This window comes from Limulus polyphemus, unplaced genomic scaffold, assembly GCF_000517525.1.
Source record: "Limulus polyphemus unplaced genomic scaffold, Limulus_polyphemus-2.1.2 Scaffold1258, whole genome shotgun sequence".
Lineage (NCBI taxonomy): Eukaryota > Metazoa > Arthropoda > Merostomata > Xiphosura > Limulidae > Limulus > Limulus polyphemus.
The window spans coordinates 81,359-100,897 of NW_013666868.1; the positions used below are offsets into that span (position 1 = coordinate 81,359).

General features: G+C 31.9%; 1 protein-coding gene across 1 annotated transcript in view; it reads left to right on the forward strand.

The window, feature by feature from the left end:
* The first annotated feature begins 1,411 nt into the window (after positions 1 to 1,411).
* Positions 1,412 to 19,539, forward strand: part of LOC106462815 (propionyl-CoA carboxylase alpha chain, mitochondrial-like) — a 56,513-nt gene continuing 38,385 nt past the window's right edge. The window contains exons 1-4 of the mRNA XM_013922775.2: positions 1,412 to 1,569; positions 15,040 to 15,129; positions 18,685 to 18,801; positions 19,182 to 19,295. Coding sequence (XP_013778229.1) covers positions 1,495 to 1,569; positions 15,040 to 15,129; positions 18,685 to 18,801; positions 19,182 to 19,295 — 396 coding nt within the window. The 5' untranslated portion in view covers positions 1,412 to 1,494. The remainder of the gene's footprint in view (positions 1,570 to 15,039; positions 15,130 to 18,684; positions 18,802 to 19,181; positions 19,296 to 19,539) is intronic.

The window sequence follows — 19,539 nt, forward strand, 5'->3', positions numbered from 1 at the left end:
GGAAGACCAAGGGAAGTCTCCTAAGTTGTATTCTCCATGGGAAGGCCCAAATGACATAGTGGATCATCTCTCAGACGTGACTTTCCGGGTAAAATGTGGTCAGCGAGGTAAGCCAAAAGTGGCACATGCCAACAGACTTTGGCGTTATCATGGTCCAGGACATTTCAGTTGGGACGAAGTGGACAACAGAACAAATGACGCTGCCGAAGACGTGCCACCTGAAGAAGCCACCGTTGAAGAAGAAACTCTACTCAGTTTTGAGAAGGGAAACGGTGAAGCTCTTGGTGAAGTTACTACCACTGATGTGACTGTTACCAATGATGGGACATTTACTGATGAAGCGGATGAACCCCACATGAAGCAGAAGCCAATGAGACGGAGACCAGTACAGAAGAAGATACGTCCCGTAAAATTGAGAGACTTTGTTGAATTGTAATTTTGTGTTTGTAATTCTGTACAGTTAATTAAGTTATTGTTAATTGTTATTGGTTTATCATATGTGGTTATTTTTCGGGATGAACAATATTAAGGAGGGGGCAGTGTTGCGTCAGCGAGTCACATGACTACTGTGACGCCACGTTTCTAGAACTATCCTGTACTTTGGTGAATGCTCTAGTATTTACTAGATATAGGGTAGTCGGGTATATAAAAGAAGGGGAATGTAATGTGTGTATAGACAGTGAGTAATTGATCTGCAGTCAGAAGTATTATTGAGCACTTTCGTTGTTATAGCGTTTGTTTAGCGCGATTGTTGAAGTTGAGTGTATCGGTAAAGTTATATTCGGAAAGAATGAACCAGTTTTATTAAGTAAAGACTTGTGTCGTTAAAGTTTCGTCGGAACGAAGTTGCGGAAAATTAATTAACAAACGGAGACATAACAATATTTAAATTTAACTATTTCATTGGTGCCACTTTTTTTTCAGTTTCTACTGTTATAATTTGTATATTCAAATTGTTTACTTCTTATGTATATCATATTTCTGTTGCAATTTCAAATATTGTTTGTTTGTTTTGTACCTCTAGATTACTGATGATGGAATTTTGATGATTTTGAAACGTTTAATAAATGCTTCCTATCACCACGTTCGTGTTTTGCTTTATCAATAAGTTACGTTTTCCGAAAAATTAGTCAAAAACAGGAACTATGTATAACAACCATGAAAAATCGATGTTTTAGTTTTCAGTTCAATGGTCACAGTTAGTATAGTAAATAATGTGCTCCTAATTCAAATATGTTCCACTGCCAATAACATGTTGGATAAATAAATAAGTATATTTAAAGTGTGAATTAAAAAGCTAGAATAGTTACTTTTATAAAAATATAAAATACAGATTGTGAATTTGCTTTGTACATTTGATGAGAGCGTCACCTTTGAGCAACGGTTAAGTTACCTAACTCTATGTATACTACGATGTGATCTAATACACTTCGCGCAGTGGAGGTTTGTGAGTGTGTTTGACTTGTTGGCTTATTTGGACGTCAGAAGTTAACTATGGCGAGTTTGGTGTTGAGATCTGTTTTTACTTGCCGCCGTTTTTCGTCATTTGACTTCTTCAAGACAACTAAGGTAATGTACGAGAAATAAAATATAAAACTGTAATGCAGTTATATTACTTCAATGTTTATAATTGCACATAGTGTATTGATTTATATAATTACCAAGGGCTAGGCTTCGTTAGTCTAACTCAGTAACAAAATCCCGACACGTGCGACCTTGGCTAGATTGTATCATTTGACTCACCTTGACAGTGATGTAGTTTGGCAAGACATTTTTTTTTCCTGTATCTAAGTTTTTACATTTTGAAACTGAAAATTAACACATAGTGTTAAAATGTATAATTAAGTTACACATACTGAGTGTTAGGTTTGTAGTTTCTTATAAAATTGAATTGTTCATTTGATATTGTTTGTCTTTGGCAATTTTTTGTTTTGATTTTTATGTAAAAATACTAAAAGTAAAACTGTACATATTAACATAATCGATAATTTCCTCTAACTACGACTTTATTTTACTCAATTATGTTACTCAACTTGAGTTACTGTTAGATTTATCTGTAAACGATGAACCAGAAAAATGCTTTTGTATGCAATTCTGTTCTTGACTTCTTCAAGTTCAACTAAACACCAAGATGTGAAAAAATCAAAAAATGAATTACCCAGTTTTTGTTTTTAAGTTCTTACATTTATAGAAGTTTTAAAATATTTTGACAGGATTATTTGATATTAATGTAAAATGTAGAGCTGGCAATTAGTGGAATTTGCTCATTGATTAATTGCCAGTTTCATTAATTGATCACATTTATCACTAATAGATTATTTTCACATGAGATGGCTCAAAAAATAAACATAAAACTTGTAATGCTAAATTTGGGGTTTGATACCTATGGTTGGCAGAGCATATGTTGATCATTGTATAGTTGTATGTTTAACAACAAATTTAATAGCAATATTTCAATTACTCGGATTGTTGGAATAATTCAGAAGAGTAATAATTAGAAAGACATATTTGACTACAACAGATTTAAATTTTAATCACAATTTTAGCTAATTGATTATTTTGTGGGATGTTAATCGATGTAATCAGTGCTTATTAGTAATTGGATTAATTGCCCAGCTCTAATGACAAGCAAATTTGAGAAACTGTGATTGGTGATAAATTGATGTATTGAAGTTGCAAGGACAAGTTAATGCTAATTATTTCAAAACTGTTATGACTTTCCTTCTAGGGAGCCTTTGAGTGCCTTATTATGCTCAGAAAACCTTACAAACCCTAATGATTTTGTTAGGAACACACTGAAATAAACCCAAAAAATGTGTAATTTTCAAAAATATTTTAGGTATAAAGTTAAATGGAAAAAAGCTTCTTATTGAATAAATTTTAACACAGAATTTTTGTTTGTTTTATTTTAATGTGTGGAAAATCAACTACAAGTTTTTACAGTTTCTTTAATTCACTGTGTAAATTTGCATGTCAGACAGGTAGTATCCTTCTGGGTGTGAAAGAGTTAAATGTGTTTGTCAGAAATACTAGATACAGATTACTATGTTCTAACAATGTGTGATACTGTTACTTGGGTAAAAATTGCTTCAATAAGAAATAAGTTATGGGAAGTTAATATTCATTATTACTTACTTTTTCGGAAAAAAGTTTTATTGCTGAATAACTTGCTCATTTAATATGAAGTCTCATAATAATAGTATAAGTATGTAATACTGTTAAGTCATTAACATATTGTGATGATCTTGTTCCAAACTATGCACATCTAGGTTATCAAAAACAGCCTTGATTAGATCAATAACAACACATAGAATAATTCTGCAAACTCTTTATTAACACAAAGATGATTTACACAAGACAATTCGTGAACACTAAACAAGTAGCATTCATGAACAGAGCAATGAATCTAATTAGGCACCAGTAGATAAAAACCTACATAGTAATGCCTGCAAAATCGGTAGTAAATTACTAACAGCAGTTAATTATTTATATACTCCAGGTCAGCAAATATTGATGTTATATATTTACAGTTGTTAACATAAAACAGTGTCACAAGCCAGTCAACAATAAACATCTTTTTCAAAGCAGATGACTGTTGAGTTGTATCATATACTGTATATAACTATATATATATATATATATATATATATATGTGTGTGTGTGTGTGTGTGTGTAATTGGGACCCTTGTAAGTTATTATTAATAGAAGGTGTGTGTATAATAATATTTGTAATGATTAGTTGCAAACAGATGCCTGCATCTGAAGAAATAAATAATGATGACTTATGATGAATTATGATTAGCCTATCTAGATAAGAAGCACTGAAAAAGGAAAACTAAATTCTGGCTGTCACCACATACAATTTAAACACTCCTTAGTACTGTATGATTTTAGGAGTTTGATTTATTGATTTCTCAGCATACACATATTGCACTTTAAAATGTAAACATACTAATATTTCTGAGCTTCTGTCCATATCAAGAATTTCTTACTTAAAAGCTTAGGATGCTTTTTATATTTATACAGTTATTAATCAATTTTTTAAAATGATGGTATAATTAGAAAAAAAATTCTAAAACACCTGTAATGAAAGACTTTTTCATGTTACTATGATTCTAATATTTCTTAAGTCATAAATTTTCAACTTCTAAATCATTTTAATCTTTGCAAACACGTAATCTAGTATCATCACAAGTTTTCTTGCCAAATGATAAGCATCTAACTGTTTTTGCTAGGATTGAGAATTTTTTTTAGTGAATTAGATATTATCTATTCACATAATGTGACAAGAGTCTTTACCAGCTTTATCAAATCAAATTTAAGGATTACTATTTGTAAGAAAGAATTGGTTTATTTAGTTTTAGTAGTTTTGTGAAAATTTGGAGGGAGAAGTCCACTGAATGCTATTACAAAACCTGTAACAAGCTGAAAATACAACTAATAGTATTAGTTATATTTTCAGCTTATTAGAGGTTTTGTACTATTTTACATCTGTGATACATTTTCATGTACAACAGTTGTGGATTAAAAAAGAAACTTTATCCTAAATTGTCATACCTGAAGAGTTGTATCATATTAACTCGTATTGATACAGGGTTTGTCAACGTGACGACCTCATAACCATTTTGTGCTTGTCATAATTTTCATGCTATAACTTTTAAATCAGTAAGTGAACATTAACAAAATTTGATAGATTATCAGTAAACATTACATTGCTTTCATATGCAAAATATCTAATTTTTTATTAAGTCACAAGGTTTGTAAAGCAATGTTTCTCTCATGCCTTTTTTTTTCACATCTTGTCTATCTATCATGCAAAGTAATTTTCATTTTAAGATTAAAATTTTGAAATTTCATATGCAAAATCTTGATAATGTCCGTATAGATATCAGACATTTCTTAAGAAAAAACTATATATTCTATCTTGTATTTTCAGTAATTAATCTCTGTACGGGTTTGGTAGATTTGAACAATCTCGCAACAACCATAAAAAAATTTAGGGAATTATTCCTCTTTCCTTCTAGAATGAACACAAAACATAAATGTTTAGATGAAATAGCTTAAATCTCATAACATTATACATTTATATATATTTATTATTTTAATTTATTGTCCTTTCACCCGTGCCTGGCTAACAATACAGAAGTTACAATGACGTGGCTCTTGTGCACTCATGTTACTGTATCAAATAACATAAAACTGACCTTTGGTCTGTACAAAGTAACTTGCCTTGGCTGTGTTTTAGTAGAGTAGTATTTTGTAAAATAGTCATATTTCAATTAATAATCATTATATATGTATATAGATTATTGCTATTTTGAAATAAGTTTTTAAACATATTTTTCTTAAAACATAGAAAAGTAAATAAAGAAGTAAAGCAAACAACTATCTCTTCTACTTATGACCTTTGCACTTGGTTACTGCTTGACATAGATTGCTAAGCCTTTAAAAATTTTGCACATGGAGGATTTTAAACAAAATATGTTTTTTAGGTTTTATATATATATACATTTGAATAACTAAAAAATTGTAAATTACTACATCGATATCATAGAATTCAACTATAATTTATCCAGCTTAGTAACTGAGATGTATTTTACTCTAAAAAAAAAATATGAAATTTCGAGCAGATTAAAGACACAACGTACTTCATTGAAATCTTGGTTCAAAAGAAAGAAATGGTGCTAGCCATGCTAGAAAGGCTGAGAAATCCACTAGGGGGACATTCTGTGCTTACAATTTGTTATTCATGTCACATATAGAAGTAAATATATTTTAGGGAGTGTTTCCAAAAATGGAAAGAGGTGGACAGGGTGCCGCTGTGTTTGATTTATTACATGAGCGATATCTTAGCAAATAGAAAAGGTAAAAACCTTATTTTATATTCTAGCTTGTCAATATCATTAATTTGAGACTTAGTATTTTGACTTCATAAACATCTAATTTGAACCAGTGCTGCATTCAACATACCACATGACACAAAAAATCAATCTTTATCTGTGTTTTTTAAATATTTACTTTTAAATTAAGAAATTGAGTAATGTATAGTTCTAAAATTTTAATTATAGTATACAGTTTGATACCAAACTTATTGACATAAATTCAAGAAATAGTAGTTCAATAAAATTTTGAATGCAAGTCTACAAACAAGATGACATGGCCTTTCATCTTTGACCCATCTGGAAAGGGTTAAGGGAAGGATTGTTCAAAAATCTTTAAAAAAAACTCAAATGAGGCTGAAAATAAGAAGATTAGTCTCCTTTTAGGATATTCAATTACTTGAATGGTATTGATTAATTAGGAATTTCCATTAATCACCCAGGTTTAATTGTTGATAGTGGTTCATTGTACCTGTTTTATGGCAATAACTAGAAAAGTAAAACAACACCCAAGTACCAGGTCAGAAGATTTACCAAGATCTTCAGAGTACAAACCATTAACCTTTGACTTTTTATTTGCTGCTAATTTCTGGTGGTGAGAGACATAGAACTTGCTTTAAATTCAACAAGCATTAATTTAACTTAATGTTTGAAATATGTGTTGTATTTGTAAGGGCATTAATGAATAAAATAATGACTTTTAAACAGATCTTTAGCTTACCACAGATGTTGGAGCCTTGTAAACAAAGTCTGTAATGTTTAAAATAGTTTCTACTAGAGAACAGTAGTAATACTGACAAAGATAATGTCATTGTTCTATAAACGTTTTGTTTACTGACCCATTAAAATATCAGGCTTGAAGAATTCCATGAATCCTCATATATATGAGTTGTGAATGAAAAAGAGCAAGTTGACTTCCTCCATTTGGATGAGTGTATCATTTCAGTCGGTTGAAGTTAGCTCACATTTAGAGTAATTGTGGTGCTAAAAATAAACTAGCAGACTACAATAGATACCTTTTCTATATTTATCATTAAACTGTCACTGTTTTTACTATGTCAGTGTCAGACTGTGTATATTTCACATTGTGGTCCCTGATGATGTTACCATAATAATAAAGGGTCATTTCTGAAGATTATGAGATTGCTTTTTCTTCAGTTTTTTTTTACCACCAACGATGATTTATGCAATATTCCTCAACCTAAACAGTTGCCAGGTGGAAACAAGATTATCTCATTAATCCTCTAGATGTGGGCAGGTCAAAGTGTGCATATCACAACCTTTTTACAAAGTTACATTGAAATTTAATTAAACTACTTTATTATCAATGTATATATCAAAATATAGTTTATAATTTAAGTTTTAGTATTATAAAAGTTTTAATTTCAAAAGGAAATATTTAAATATATTCTAAATTTTCACTTTTATGTATCACATAACACTTCCTGCTCTGAATCGTGCATTTTATATTTTTTTTTAAGTTTTCAAGGGCTTACTTATATATTATATATCCCCAAACCTGCTCTAATGACTTGTATACCATAAACTGAAATACATCATGCCTCTCCAATCACATGTTGTCTTTAAAAGATATGAATAATTCTTTGACATTTGCTATTAGATTATTTGTATCCAGTGAAAGAAAACATTTAATTTACTGCTTACCTTAGCTTAGCTTGTTCTCGTGATTGATTTTGAGTTATTCTGCATCATATTCCTAGTGTGCTATCATCTCAACCAAGTAAGGAAAATATTTTAATGCACATATAGCATAGTTATAAAGCCAGATAAATTATAATAGTTTTCGGAAATTGTTTTTTATTATGGGTTGATATTTTGTCTTCTAAATTGCGTATTTGAAATAAATTAAAATTAAGTACTAGCAACACGTGTCCAAAAAAAAGGGTTAACTTTCATGAGACTTCAAGAGCAAGAAAATGAAAGACCTACATGTAAGGGCTAAATTTCTTGTTTTTTATGTGTATTTTTTATTTATTGCTATAAAAGTAACTAAAATGTAAAAAATTAAACTTATTAGGTTAGATTTAAAAAATTGTTAAATTCTTGATAGCACTAGTGTGTTTGGTACATACAGCATGCAATAATTCAATGTTGTGTTTACAAAAGCTTCCTCATTGTGATAATATGCTTTGGCATTAATCCAAGTGGCAGTAAAGCAATAAATTGAAATGACTGAGAGACTTGAACTAGGTTTGTCTGTAAGAATAAATACCATACAATTGCCTATAAAAATATGCAGTTGTTCTAGAAAGAAAAAAATGGTAATCTAGATTTATTTAGCATTTATTTTATGGTGTTTAAGAGGTTGGTCAAATGGACAATCTTTATACAATCTTAAGATAGAGAAAGTAACAGAAAAAATGTAAAGTTTTACTGAAAAAACTTTTGATATTTATTGAATAATTTCTTGAAGTTATGCAAATGAAATTTGGAAACTGTAAAGTGAAAAAAATTATTTTTAAACTTAACCCTGCACTTATACTAGTAAAGAGTCTGAGTTAGATTCCATAAATTCAGTAATTTCTTAAAAAAATAATTTAAAAATTGATTTTGTATACAAGGGACTTCTGATGTGTACTGAATGCTTGCCAAATTTGTGAAAATACACTTACAACATTAAAAGTTATAGTATGTATGCTTACATAATGGTTAAAATTTAAGTCAAAATTCTTGAGTCTGTATACAGAAAGTTAATTCTAAGATTGTTCAAAAAAATTGTGAAGTGTAAAGAATGATAAGTCTCCTGGACCAGATAATATTTACCCAAGGGTTTTGAAAGAGGTTAAAGACTGGATATGTGAGCCAATAGCTACTATTTTTTCCAAGCCCTTGAATAGTGGGCAGGTGCCAGAAGATTGGAAGATGGCTAATATTACTCCACTTTTGAATAGTCAGCATGGTTTCACTAGGGAAACTCTTGCCTTACAAATCTTTTGATGTTCTTTGAATAAGTTACTGTTTATGTTGATGAGGATAAACATGTGGGTTTGATATATCTGTTTTTAAAGTGTTTGACTAGATTCCACTTATAAGGCTTGTTAAAAATATATCTGTAGGTGTAGGGAAAAGTTGACTCATGAAGTAGAAAAGTGGCTGGATGGAAGAAAGCAAAGGGTTGTTACAAATGGAGTTCAGTCAAACTGGATTAATGTCACAAGCAGGGTACCTTAGGGCTAAGTGTTAGTACCTTTGCTCTTTTTGATTTACATCAGTGGTATAGATGAAGTAATTGTCATTAAATTACTTAAAATTTGCTGATGATATTAAGGTCTTGGGGGTTACTGGCTATGAGATGGATGCCTCTGCTTTACTAAAAGGATTTAAATTATTTAGCTAGTTGTGTGAATAAATGGCAGACAGCTTTTAATTTTGATAAATGCAAGATAACACATGTAGGATATCATATTTTCAGTTGCATGCATAATTTTAATCAGAATAAATAACAGTGTTATGGAAGAAAAAATGTGTTGTTCTAGTTGAACAGTCTTTTAAACCATCCACGTAATGTGCTGTTGCTAGTGGTAAGGTAAATATGATTTTAGGTTTTATATACAGAAATACTGAATATTACGGCTGCCCCCGACCAAAGATTTTCCTAGTCGACTAGTCATCTAAAGTTTATGATATTAATCTAATTATTTAAATATATATTTTTGGGGGCATCAGAAAATGGTTTGAGTTCCAGGGCTGAGAAAGAATGTTGTTAACACTGTGCTACATTACAGAGAAATACAAAACTGTAATAATGAGCCTTTAAGATATAAATTTTACAAGCGCACGCATGAAGTGAGCTGCCTGTTAATGACAATGCTAATGGCAAAAGGGGTAATGATTCTGAATGTGTCGGAACAACCAGCGAGGACACTGAACATTTTGTTAATTTATTTCAACACAGTATAACATCACAACACCAACACAATAACTTATAAAACAAATGATAAATAAAAAAACAGCCTTTTGTTAAAAAATTAAATTGAAAAAATATTTTTGTTTCTTTTTAAAATGTAAATAAATATAAATTATATAAACAAACTCAAAAATAAATATATAGCAAACTGAAACATTTAAAAGAGAAATATCAGTGCTAAAGTAATCAGGCCTATGGAGAATTAGCCTAAACATGGAATGAAAACTTTCAATTTTTTTCTGAGGTCAGAATGCAAACCAAAATGGAACAAAAAAAACACTTTTTTTTTTCACAACAGGCCAAACGAATTATCAATTAGCCTATAGCAACAACAAACTGAACAAAGGTGTGTTTATTATATTATACTACCTGACTCACTGTCACTGTTTTTTTTCCTCCTATCTCAGTCTTCTCATATTATGAGAAAGGAACACGAGTTTGTCCCCGTTGTTGGGTAGAAGTGAGCTCCGTGTTTTGCTCACAATGAAGCCGGCCTTCGAGAAGATGCACTCCGATGCCGTGGACATGGAAGGGATGGAGTGCACGTGCTTAGCTGCTCTGGCAAGCTTAGAATAGCATTCCTCATTTTATTCCCACCATGTCAGTGGCCCCGAATAAACCTTTGTTCGGTCCTCCAAGTATATCTTAATTTCGTTTTCATTGTTCTCTCCTTCTGTCTGCTGCTCTTCATCAGTAGCCATCAGCATGGATATCTCCTGCTGCTTTTCCCTTTTCTTCTTTGGTGCACGCTCACTTTCCTCTGTACTGCTGTCACAATCCTCTCTCTGAGCAGCTTCTGCTGGAGATAAACTCTCAGCCAGATCTGACTCTGTCAAGTATGCCTCATTCTGTTTCTCTGCATCGAGGAATGACAAACGTGGGCCTAGGACAGCAGCTTGGATATATATGCTGGTCTCGAAACTCCCTGAGAGCTCCCATCTCTTGTCAAGTTCTTCGGTTAGTTTTCTCTTCAGTGCTTTCGTGGTCTTGCTGTCATCATTGCGCAGCAACTAGTGGCATCTCCATATTTATTAGCATGACAGACAGAGATGCATTTACATCCTGCAAGAGCAGCTCTGTGAGAGTGATCACAAGTTTCAGCATCGAGACAATGTTTTTTGCTGTCCTGCAATGGGCAGTTGTGATATCCAGATCTCTGTCAAACCGTTGGGTGGTACCGTGGTCAGAAAGCACAGCTGTAACCGGCCACCTGTGTTCCAGAAGGAGCTTCAGCATGAAGTACATAGAGTTCCATCGTGTCAAGACATCTTAGATGAGTTTGTGTTTAGCCACTTTCTGTTGCTTTTGTCTTTCAGTAAGAACTGCTGTAGCCTTGCCACTTTTCTTGAAATGCCCCACAAAGCATCTGCCAGCAGCAATGGTTCGATGGGATCTTGTTTCAGAGCCACCGAGTCACATTGCTATGTTGGCAGCTGTGTGGCTCACCTCCAACACTTTTGTTTCCAACACGAATGAATGTAGTCACCAATCTTCAGAAATAAAGTGTGCAGTAACTGTCATGTTACCCTCTATCTGGTTAGAGGTTCATATGTCTGTTGTGAAGCTGACTGCTGTACAACTTTTAATTTTCTTCAAAACTAATTCTTTAGTTGTGTTGTACTTGCTTGTTATGCTGTGCATTACGGTGTCACACTGGGGAACATTGTACCCTGGCTCGAGGAATTTGACCATTTGCTTGAAACCTTCACCGCTAACGATGTTGACTAGTCTCATGTCAAGTGCAAAAAAATCTGCTATTCTGTCCGTAATATCTCTCTTCCTGTTCTCGGAAAGAGGGGTCTCATAACTAGTGTTTTCTGAGTCAATGTCAGCTGCAAAAATGAAATTGAGGCTAGGGAGTCATCTTCACAGTGTAGTGGATGTGCCTATAGAGAGAAATGCACATGAAGTTAAACATGCAGTAAGCGAGGTGATTTAGCTTCCCCAGTCCCCATGAACACTTGGATAAGCCTAATAGTGCATATGATAACATATTTATTTAGCTGCATATAGCCTTAACTTTGCAATTCGTTAATGTTAATTGTGTGGCGGTCTTGGAAAACCTTTCACATGGTGAAATTTCAACTTCTTTAGTTGTTCATAGTTCTACAAAATTGAGAATATTCCCTATTCACATTTTTTTGAATTACTGAGATATCTCAATCAGAGCCAAAGATATAAGATTTTAAAGCCTTCTTTTGTCTAAAGGTAGAAAGTGAGAAAAATGGCATTAAACAGTCTATTTCATTCTATTCTAATTCCATTTAGATGTATAAGAGGAAAACAACACTAAGCTTGGTTCTTTTAGAACTGATTGCCATTGTATTAATAAAGTGGAACAGCACCTTTAAAGTATCCTTTGAGTTAAATACATAACAATTAGACATATTAATCACCTAACTGAATAAGAATTATTCAAGTTGATTTTAAAAGTTAAACGAATTCAATTGAGAAGTGCTAGAGAAAAAGAAAACGCCAAGAAACATTAATGCAAATTCACGGAGTACTGGTGAAATAATCAAGGATTAACTCTCTCAATTCAGAGCTGCTTGGAACCATATCCATATTAGTCAATGATAACTCATTTAAATAATGAACCACTTGCTATCCTGGCTACCATCTCTCTCTCTCTCTCTTTGACAACTGTCTTTATTATGGATTCATGGTGAGTGGGCAAGGAAGTAGGAGAAAACCAGCTAGCATGACCGGAGCTATTCGTTTTATAAGTGTCAATAGTTTCTGTCCAAATGACACTTTTTGATTTATCCATTAAAACTTTTAAAAATAGGTTAACGACGTAAAATCTGTTAACGGTTTCCTGCTTTTATGCTTATGATCTGATGTGATGGCAAGTGGGTGAAAGAAAGGAAGAAATTGGAATAAACTGAAATGTAAAGTTAAATTAGGACCACAGTATAGCTCGCACTCCATAACAGTTTCTAAACTGCATATCCAAAGCTATCAAAATCCAACAAATCTGAAACAAAGGCATGGAAAGGGAGCACTACATAATGTCTTAATAGCTCACTTTTCATGTGATTTTGGCCTGCTGATAAGTTGAGCAGTGACGTTGAATGCCAAGGAATAGCCAAAGTAATCAAACATCTTTGCTTTGTGTTGTGGATTAACAAAGTGGATCACAAAATGCGAATACACACCAGCTTTGGTGATTGTAAGTAACAGACTTCTACTACTGGTCTGCTTGCTAGCTAACTATTTTGGTACTGAGTGCGATTAATGTAATTTTATCAGTGTTGTAGCCATCGCAACTCTAGCAAGCCAGCTCCTGGCCTGGCTGGCTGGATGCCAGAATGTTAAGTTTCGTTAGCAAGCAGCTGGCCAGCTCACTTTCGTAACTATCTGATGTACACAAATGCTTAAAAATGGACAATATCCCATTTGTTTTCTTAAAAACTGTATACACCATGGTAAAGTATAGGGATTGAAATATCTGAGTGGCAGCGATATCCGACGGGTTCTCCCAGGCCGCCACACAATTAGGCCATTAATTATTTAGCATAATGGAATAATAACATTAGGCTACTTTCATGTTTCAGATGATAAGTCATGTTTGAGGTCGACGAATGATAGGCGAATCTTTGCATGCAGATTTTGCATGTCACCTTCTTGGGGTCATCCTTTACACGCTCGAAATGATCCCACACTTTGGATGATTGTTTGCCTGACATAGTCTAATAACTCTTTAACGACAAGGCGCAGCTCCCGAATGGAGTTTGAGGTTTTTTTTGTATTTTTCTTCAACTAATCGACCAATGAAAACTTGGTTGACTACTACTCTTCTCATGGACTAACGGTTTGGTCGACTATTAGGGGGCAGCCCTACTGAATATCTAAAGGGGTTATAATTTCTTTGCACAGGCAACTATTTAGGCCACATTTGTAGCATTATGCTCATTTATGGGCTCCTTAGAAGGGACAATGATTTATTGGAAAAAGTTCAGAGGAGGTCTAATAGGATGATACCTGTGATGGAAAAGCTGTTATACAATAATAGGTTAAGGTCTTTTAAGTTTTCTCTTGAAAAGAGAAAAGATTGAGGGGATCTGATTGAGGTGTTGATGGGATTGATAGTGTTGATACCTCATCATAATAAATGGTAGAGTTATCTTCAGCTAAGACAGTTCTATAGTTTCATGAGTTGTGGATTATCCGTTGTTTTATTTGTACTCTTTTTATAATAAAAACGGGTGACTGAAAACAATTGGACCCATAAAAACATAAAAAAATATTAAATGTAGTTGTTCATATCCATATCCCTTTTTTTTACAAAAGTTTAAAATACTTCAGACTAACTGCTAATTACCTCAATTGAGTGGTGTGCTTCTACCTTTGATTCTTTACAAAGTTTATTAAGTAAGTGTAGCTTGGAAAGGCTACATATATTTTGCTGTTTTGTTTGTTGAAAAACTGTGTTCCTGATATGTCGTATGGCTTCATTTGCTGTAAGCTAGTGAATTATGTTTTCTACATTTGGCTTGCATGTTAGTTCTAGTTAAAAACTCTAGCTTTTGGAAAGTATGGGAATGGGGAAAAAAATAAAGGTTTTGTAGTTTTGGGGTCACAGGTTAAGTGTTCTAAAAGGTTTACATGTACAACCCTAGGGTAGCCAGGACTAGTTCAGAATCTTGTGAAGAAGCTTGATACTTTAATCTTTGAAGATCCTTATTTTACAGTAGAGGTAGAGACTAATGGAAATTTGAATTTCAGATCATAGGAGTAATTAAGTTGGTTAAAAAGCTTTTGAAGAGATTTGTAAAATATTTTTATGGTTAGGAGGTTATATATTTTCAATGAGCTATAGTTGAACAGAATAATAAGTAGGGTGTTTGGAAAAGCTCTTAATTTGGAAATTATTTACATGATATTGTGTGTATTAGGAGAGGAAACTACTTAAGTCTATGCTTTTCCTCTATTTAAGTTAATAGCCTAGTAAGAAATAATTGCTAATGAATGCAATAAAATATTTAAGTATATAAATAGTTAGGAAGCAGATGTATTTTTTAATTGGTACTATTTTTGGTATTGATGTGAAAAATGCCATTTTGTCTTTATAAGTTTCCTAGGCTTTTACTTGTAAGTAATAAGATTCAAATCTGAATGCTGTTCATAAATGCTTTGTTTTAACCCTTTTTTTAATGAACTAAAAGGAATATGATAGAAAAAATATTGCAATTAAATATAACATTTAATCAAAATGGTTTGATCTTTCAGCGAGTGGAATTTCTATCTCGACAAACACTGTGTACGACTAATGGCTTATTCACCATATATACTGCAGACCCAATAAACCCAAATGAAGAGGTGAGTAATTGGAAGATGTAAGTTAATGTGTTGATATTTAACAGGGTTTCAATATGCTAATAATGTAGGTAAAGTATTTTATGTAAATGTTAAACATAAGTTTTTTCAATTGACATTTCTGTTTTGAAACTGAGTTTGTAAATTAGTAGAACAGTTTAAGATTGCAGTAAAATTTAACTGTAATAGTTGTATAACTTTAATCAGTTTGTCTGGTTTACTTATTTAAGTAAGGCAATAAATGCTAATATACATTAGTCAAGGAAAGTATAAGAACCCCATACCTAAGTAAAAGCTAAATCCGAAAATTAGAGTGTACTATAATAGGAAACAATACAGAAGAGGATTAAACCAGATTATAAGTATCTCCAGACAAATAAATAATGAAAAAAAGACCTTCAAAAGTCATGGTAAGAGGCATTATAAGCACATAATTAAGGGTAATATCAAAAACTGAAATCAAAACTAAAACATTTAAAGCAACCAAAACAAAAGTGGATAAAAAAATTGTCCTAACATTCAGAGAAGCCTTCCTCTGGGTAAAGTGAAAAATATACAAAGAAGGATAAGAGAAAGTAGTTACACAAGTTTGATACTTGTAGATGGTTCTACATATAAAGTAGAATATTTATATCAATAGAAGAAAAAGTAGATTTGGGTTTGAGCCCAGGTTTAGTTTGGAAAGAATTGATCAAAGACTATGCAAGGCTTATGAAAATACCAAATTTGTCTTAAGAGAACATGTAATGTTTATTGAACATAAAAGGGCTTGAGACAATTACAGATGCATTCATTTAAATAAATTCTGGAAAGCAAGAAAAATCAAAGAATCTTTCTGCATCAACATGATGAAATTGTCACTAAACTTAGACTTGGGTATCGAAATCAGCAATTGATGGCTACCATTGGCCAACTTATCATTTGTTCCACCAGGCAATCACACTTACTTTGCTTCTACAGGGTACCAAATAATCCCCTGTGCAAACCAGTGCCAGCTGACATGAGACGAAAGTCTCGTAAAACATCGTCCTCTCTACCTTAGCTCCTTTAGTAGTCTTCTAAGACTTTCTCTATGTATATGATTCTAATATAGACAGTTGGTGTCCATTTCACCTTTTTTTTTCTTCTTTGTTATTAACCATGCATATGCTACCTAACTCATCTATAAAAGAATTGAAGAGCATTTATCAGCTGGTTTAATAATTATGGTTATTATTCTGATATTCTTTCAAACCTTGTTTCAGTTAGTCATTAGGAGGATAGTTTTCTGACTTGTAGGAAATTATGGTTAGGGGTCACCATATTTGTGATCATTTTCACAAGTGTACAAAACATACAATTTTTTTAGACATTCCCTTCCCCTCCCAAAAGTGTACAAGTGAATAGTTTTTGGAATTTGACTAAATAAAAAGTAAAATCTACAACACATGGATTTATAATGGTTATAAATGTATTTAAACTTTTTTATACTACTGACACAAGTAATACACAATTATTTCATAGGAAAAACATTACAATTTCAACATATCATTTTACTTAGAACAACAGTATCAAGACCTTCAAGAAAAATAACATGATGATAACAATACGTACTACAATAGATCTCTTGTATACAGTTCCAAGTGTAAGCAGCAAAATTTGAAGAAGGGAGACTCATATTTAATATAAAATTCTGTCATTCAGTGTGTCATTATTAAAGTGGTTTGGTCTCCCTTCTGCCAGTTTGTGTCCTGGTTTTGCTAGTGAAATATATAGTTACCTGCTTTTTATAAAACCTAAGATTCACTAGAACAGATTAAGTCTCAATAATGACTTTTTTCCTCCTAAAATGTACACAGATAGACTTGACCCCCTTTTCCCCAGTTACAACTTCTATGCTTGTGAAATTGATGACAGTTATGGACATACCCCTTACCATTAATATATGTAAGAGCTGATTCTTATAAACTACTTGTAAATTTACTTTCAAGGTTAAACTTTTTAAAAAGTGGGATACTGATTTGAAGATTTTTTGTCTTTTATAAATTGGGAATTGTGATGTAGTTGATGGGTAAAAATCTCAAAATCTGATAAAAGTTTCTCTGTGAAAAGTAGTGGTGATGTAAAGTGCAAACCTACGACATAAAATTGACCTTTAGTGAGTGTGACAGATAAATTAAATACTCATTGTCAAGTGGTGTTATATGTATGTTGTAAAGTGTAACCACAACTTTATTTCATAAGGCTAGACCTCTAACTCCCACTGCAAACATTAACATAGTATATACTTATTTTTTCAACATCTTCACAGTGTATTAATTAGGTAACATAATGCTGCATTCATTGCAAGTAATTTCAAAAACAGTTCAAGCAAGAATAAAAATAAATCACATGGCCAAGAGTTAGAAACGCAGCTATCAGTGACACTATCAATGTTGAACTGATAGATAGACCTTGCAACTAAAGTTTTCATAGGTGAGTTGATGTAGTCCAAGACTTCTCTATTATTTTGGATTATTAATAAAAGGAAAAAATATTACAGATCAACTAGAAAAAAACAAGATCACAGTATTTCTTAGATATTTATAAAACCACTAACTACACAAAAAACAGCTGAATAAATGTCTCCTTGTAGGAAAGTGTTGTAATATATCATTCTTCATTTTTTAATGTTGTACAAGCAGGTATGGTTTTAGGAGATGTGCATTATTTAATGTTGTATATGTACACACTGATTTGTATGTGTGGGGGAGGGGGTTAGACCACCAATATGATCTACTAACCCCAGTTGGAAAGAGAATTAATGATTAATCATTATATGGACAAGAGATATTAGGAAAATTATGAATACTACAGTTACTGATTTTTTTTAAATAACAGAAAGCAGTTCAAGTGAAATTGATAACTTGAAAACAGTGACTTGCCACATTTTTCAAGTGATAACAAGTTAATTGTACAAAGTTACTTTTATTGTTATGATTAGTAAGCCCAAAGAAGAAAACTGCTTTTTTTTTTTTTTGTCATTTCTTCAGTGGTTGCTTTTTTGTGAGCTTCAAGCTTAGATAGTAAGTTTTTTTCGTTATCCTACATAAAATCACAAAAATAATGAAAGATCTTTACTTTATAATTTATTTTTTTTTGTAGTATTTGTTTTTGTATGACATTTATGTCTACAGTGGTGAACCACCAAAACATTAAAACTACACATGGTACAACTAAATCAGAATTATAATTATTTGATATATTTCATACTTTCTGTAAGTGTAGGGAGTTTTACTTATGAGAAATGTTGAATAACATGGATGTCTGAATTAAAGTGTGCTTGGTTAGTCTAAATGAGTGTTTGAATTTTAACATTTTAAGAACAAAATATAATAATGTATCATTTTTAGTACAGAAAAGGTGTTTTTTTTAACTTTTTGTTTGTTTGTTACAAATTTTGTAGCCTCCATTCTTAATTCACAAAATTAGCATTGAACAAATAAACTCTGCAGTTAACCATCTTTGTATAGTTAGTCTTTTTAGTTTTATGGTTATTTGAAAAACGTTTCAAATATGTTTATGTGAAATAATTTTCAGAAATTTGAGAAGATATTGATTGCCAATAGAGGAGAAATAGCCTGCCGTGTTATACGAACCTGCAAAGAAATGGGAATAAAAACTGTAGCTGTGCATAGTGATGTTGACTCCATGGCTGTGAGTTCAATTGGGATTAGAAATACTCAATTAACATGGAAATAGTTGAATAGATAAATATCTTTTGTTATTTTCATTCCATAAGTGTGTTTTATTGAAACTCAAATGTAAATGCACATTTTTAGCCTTTGATTAAGTTTATTTTTATATAAAATACAAACTTTTTTTTTGTATAATATAGAAATTTTTTTAAACCAACATTTTTGTTTTATTTGAATGGAGAATTACTAATTCACTAAACTAGAATAAAATCTAATAATTTGTTAATGTAGTTAAAATTTATTCAGTCTTGTTGATCTTGATATGATGTTTCCTTATTATCTAGTATATACATATAGAAAATAATTAATGTTAAGTATATTATCTTTGATTATGAATAGGTTCATGCAAAGATGGCAGATGAAGCTTATTGCATTGGTCCAGCCCCTACCAGTAAGAGTTATCTAAATATGGATGCCATCTTGGATGTAGTTAAACAAACTGGAACACAAGCAGTAAGTATTAATTGTTTTCAAAAGCAAAAACTTGTACGAAACATATTTCTATAAATAGGGAGAGAAATAATTTTAACAGAAAGTATGGATCGTTGGTTATTCGTAGAATTGCTACAAGTAGTATCCAAAACAAAATAAATGCTGCAATAAAAAGTATATAAACAAGTAAAGTGATACTAGCTGGATAGATTTTAAAACTATTTTCAATCACTCGTTTGATTGGTATTGTAATCCATATAGCTAA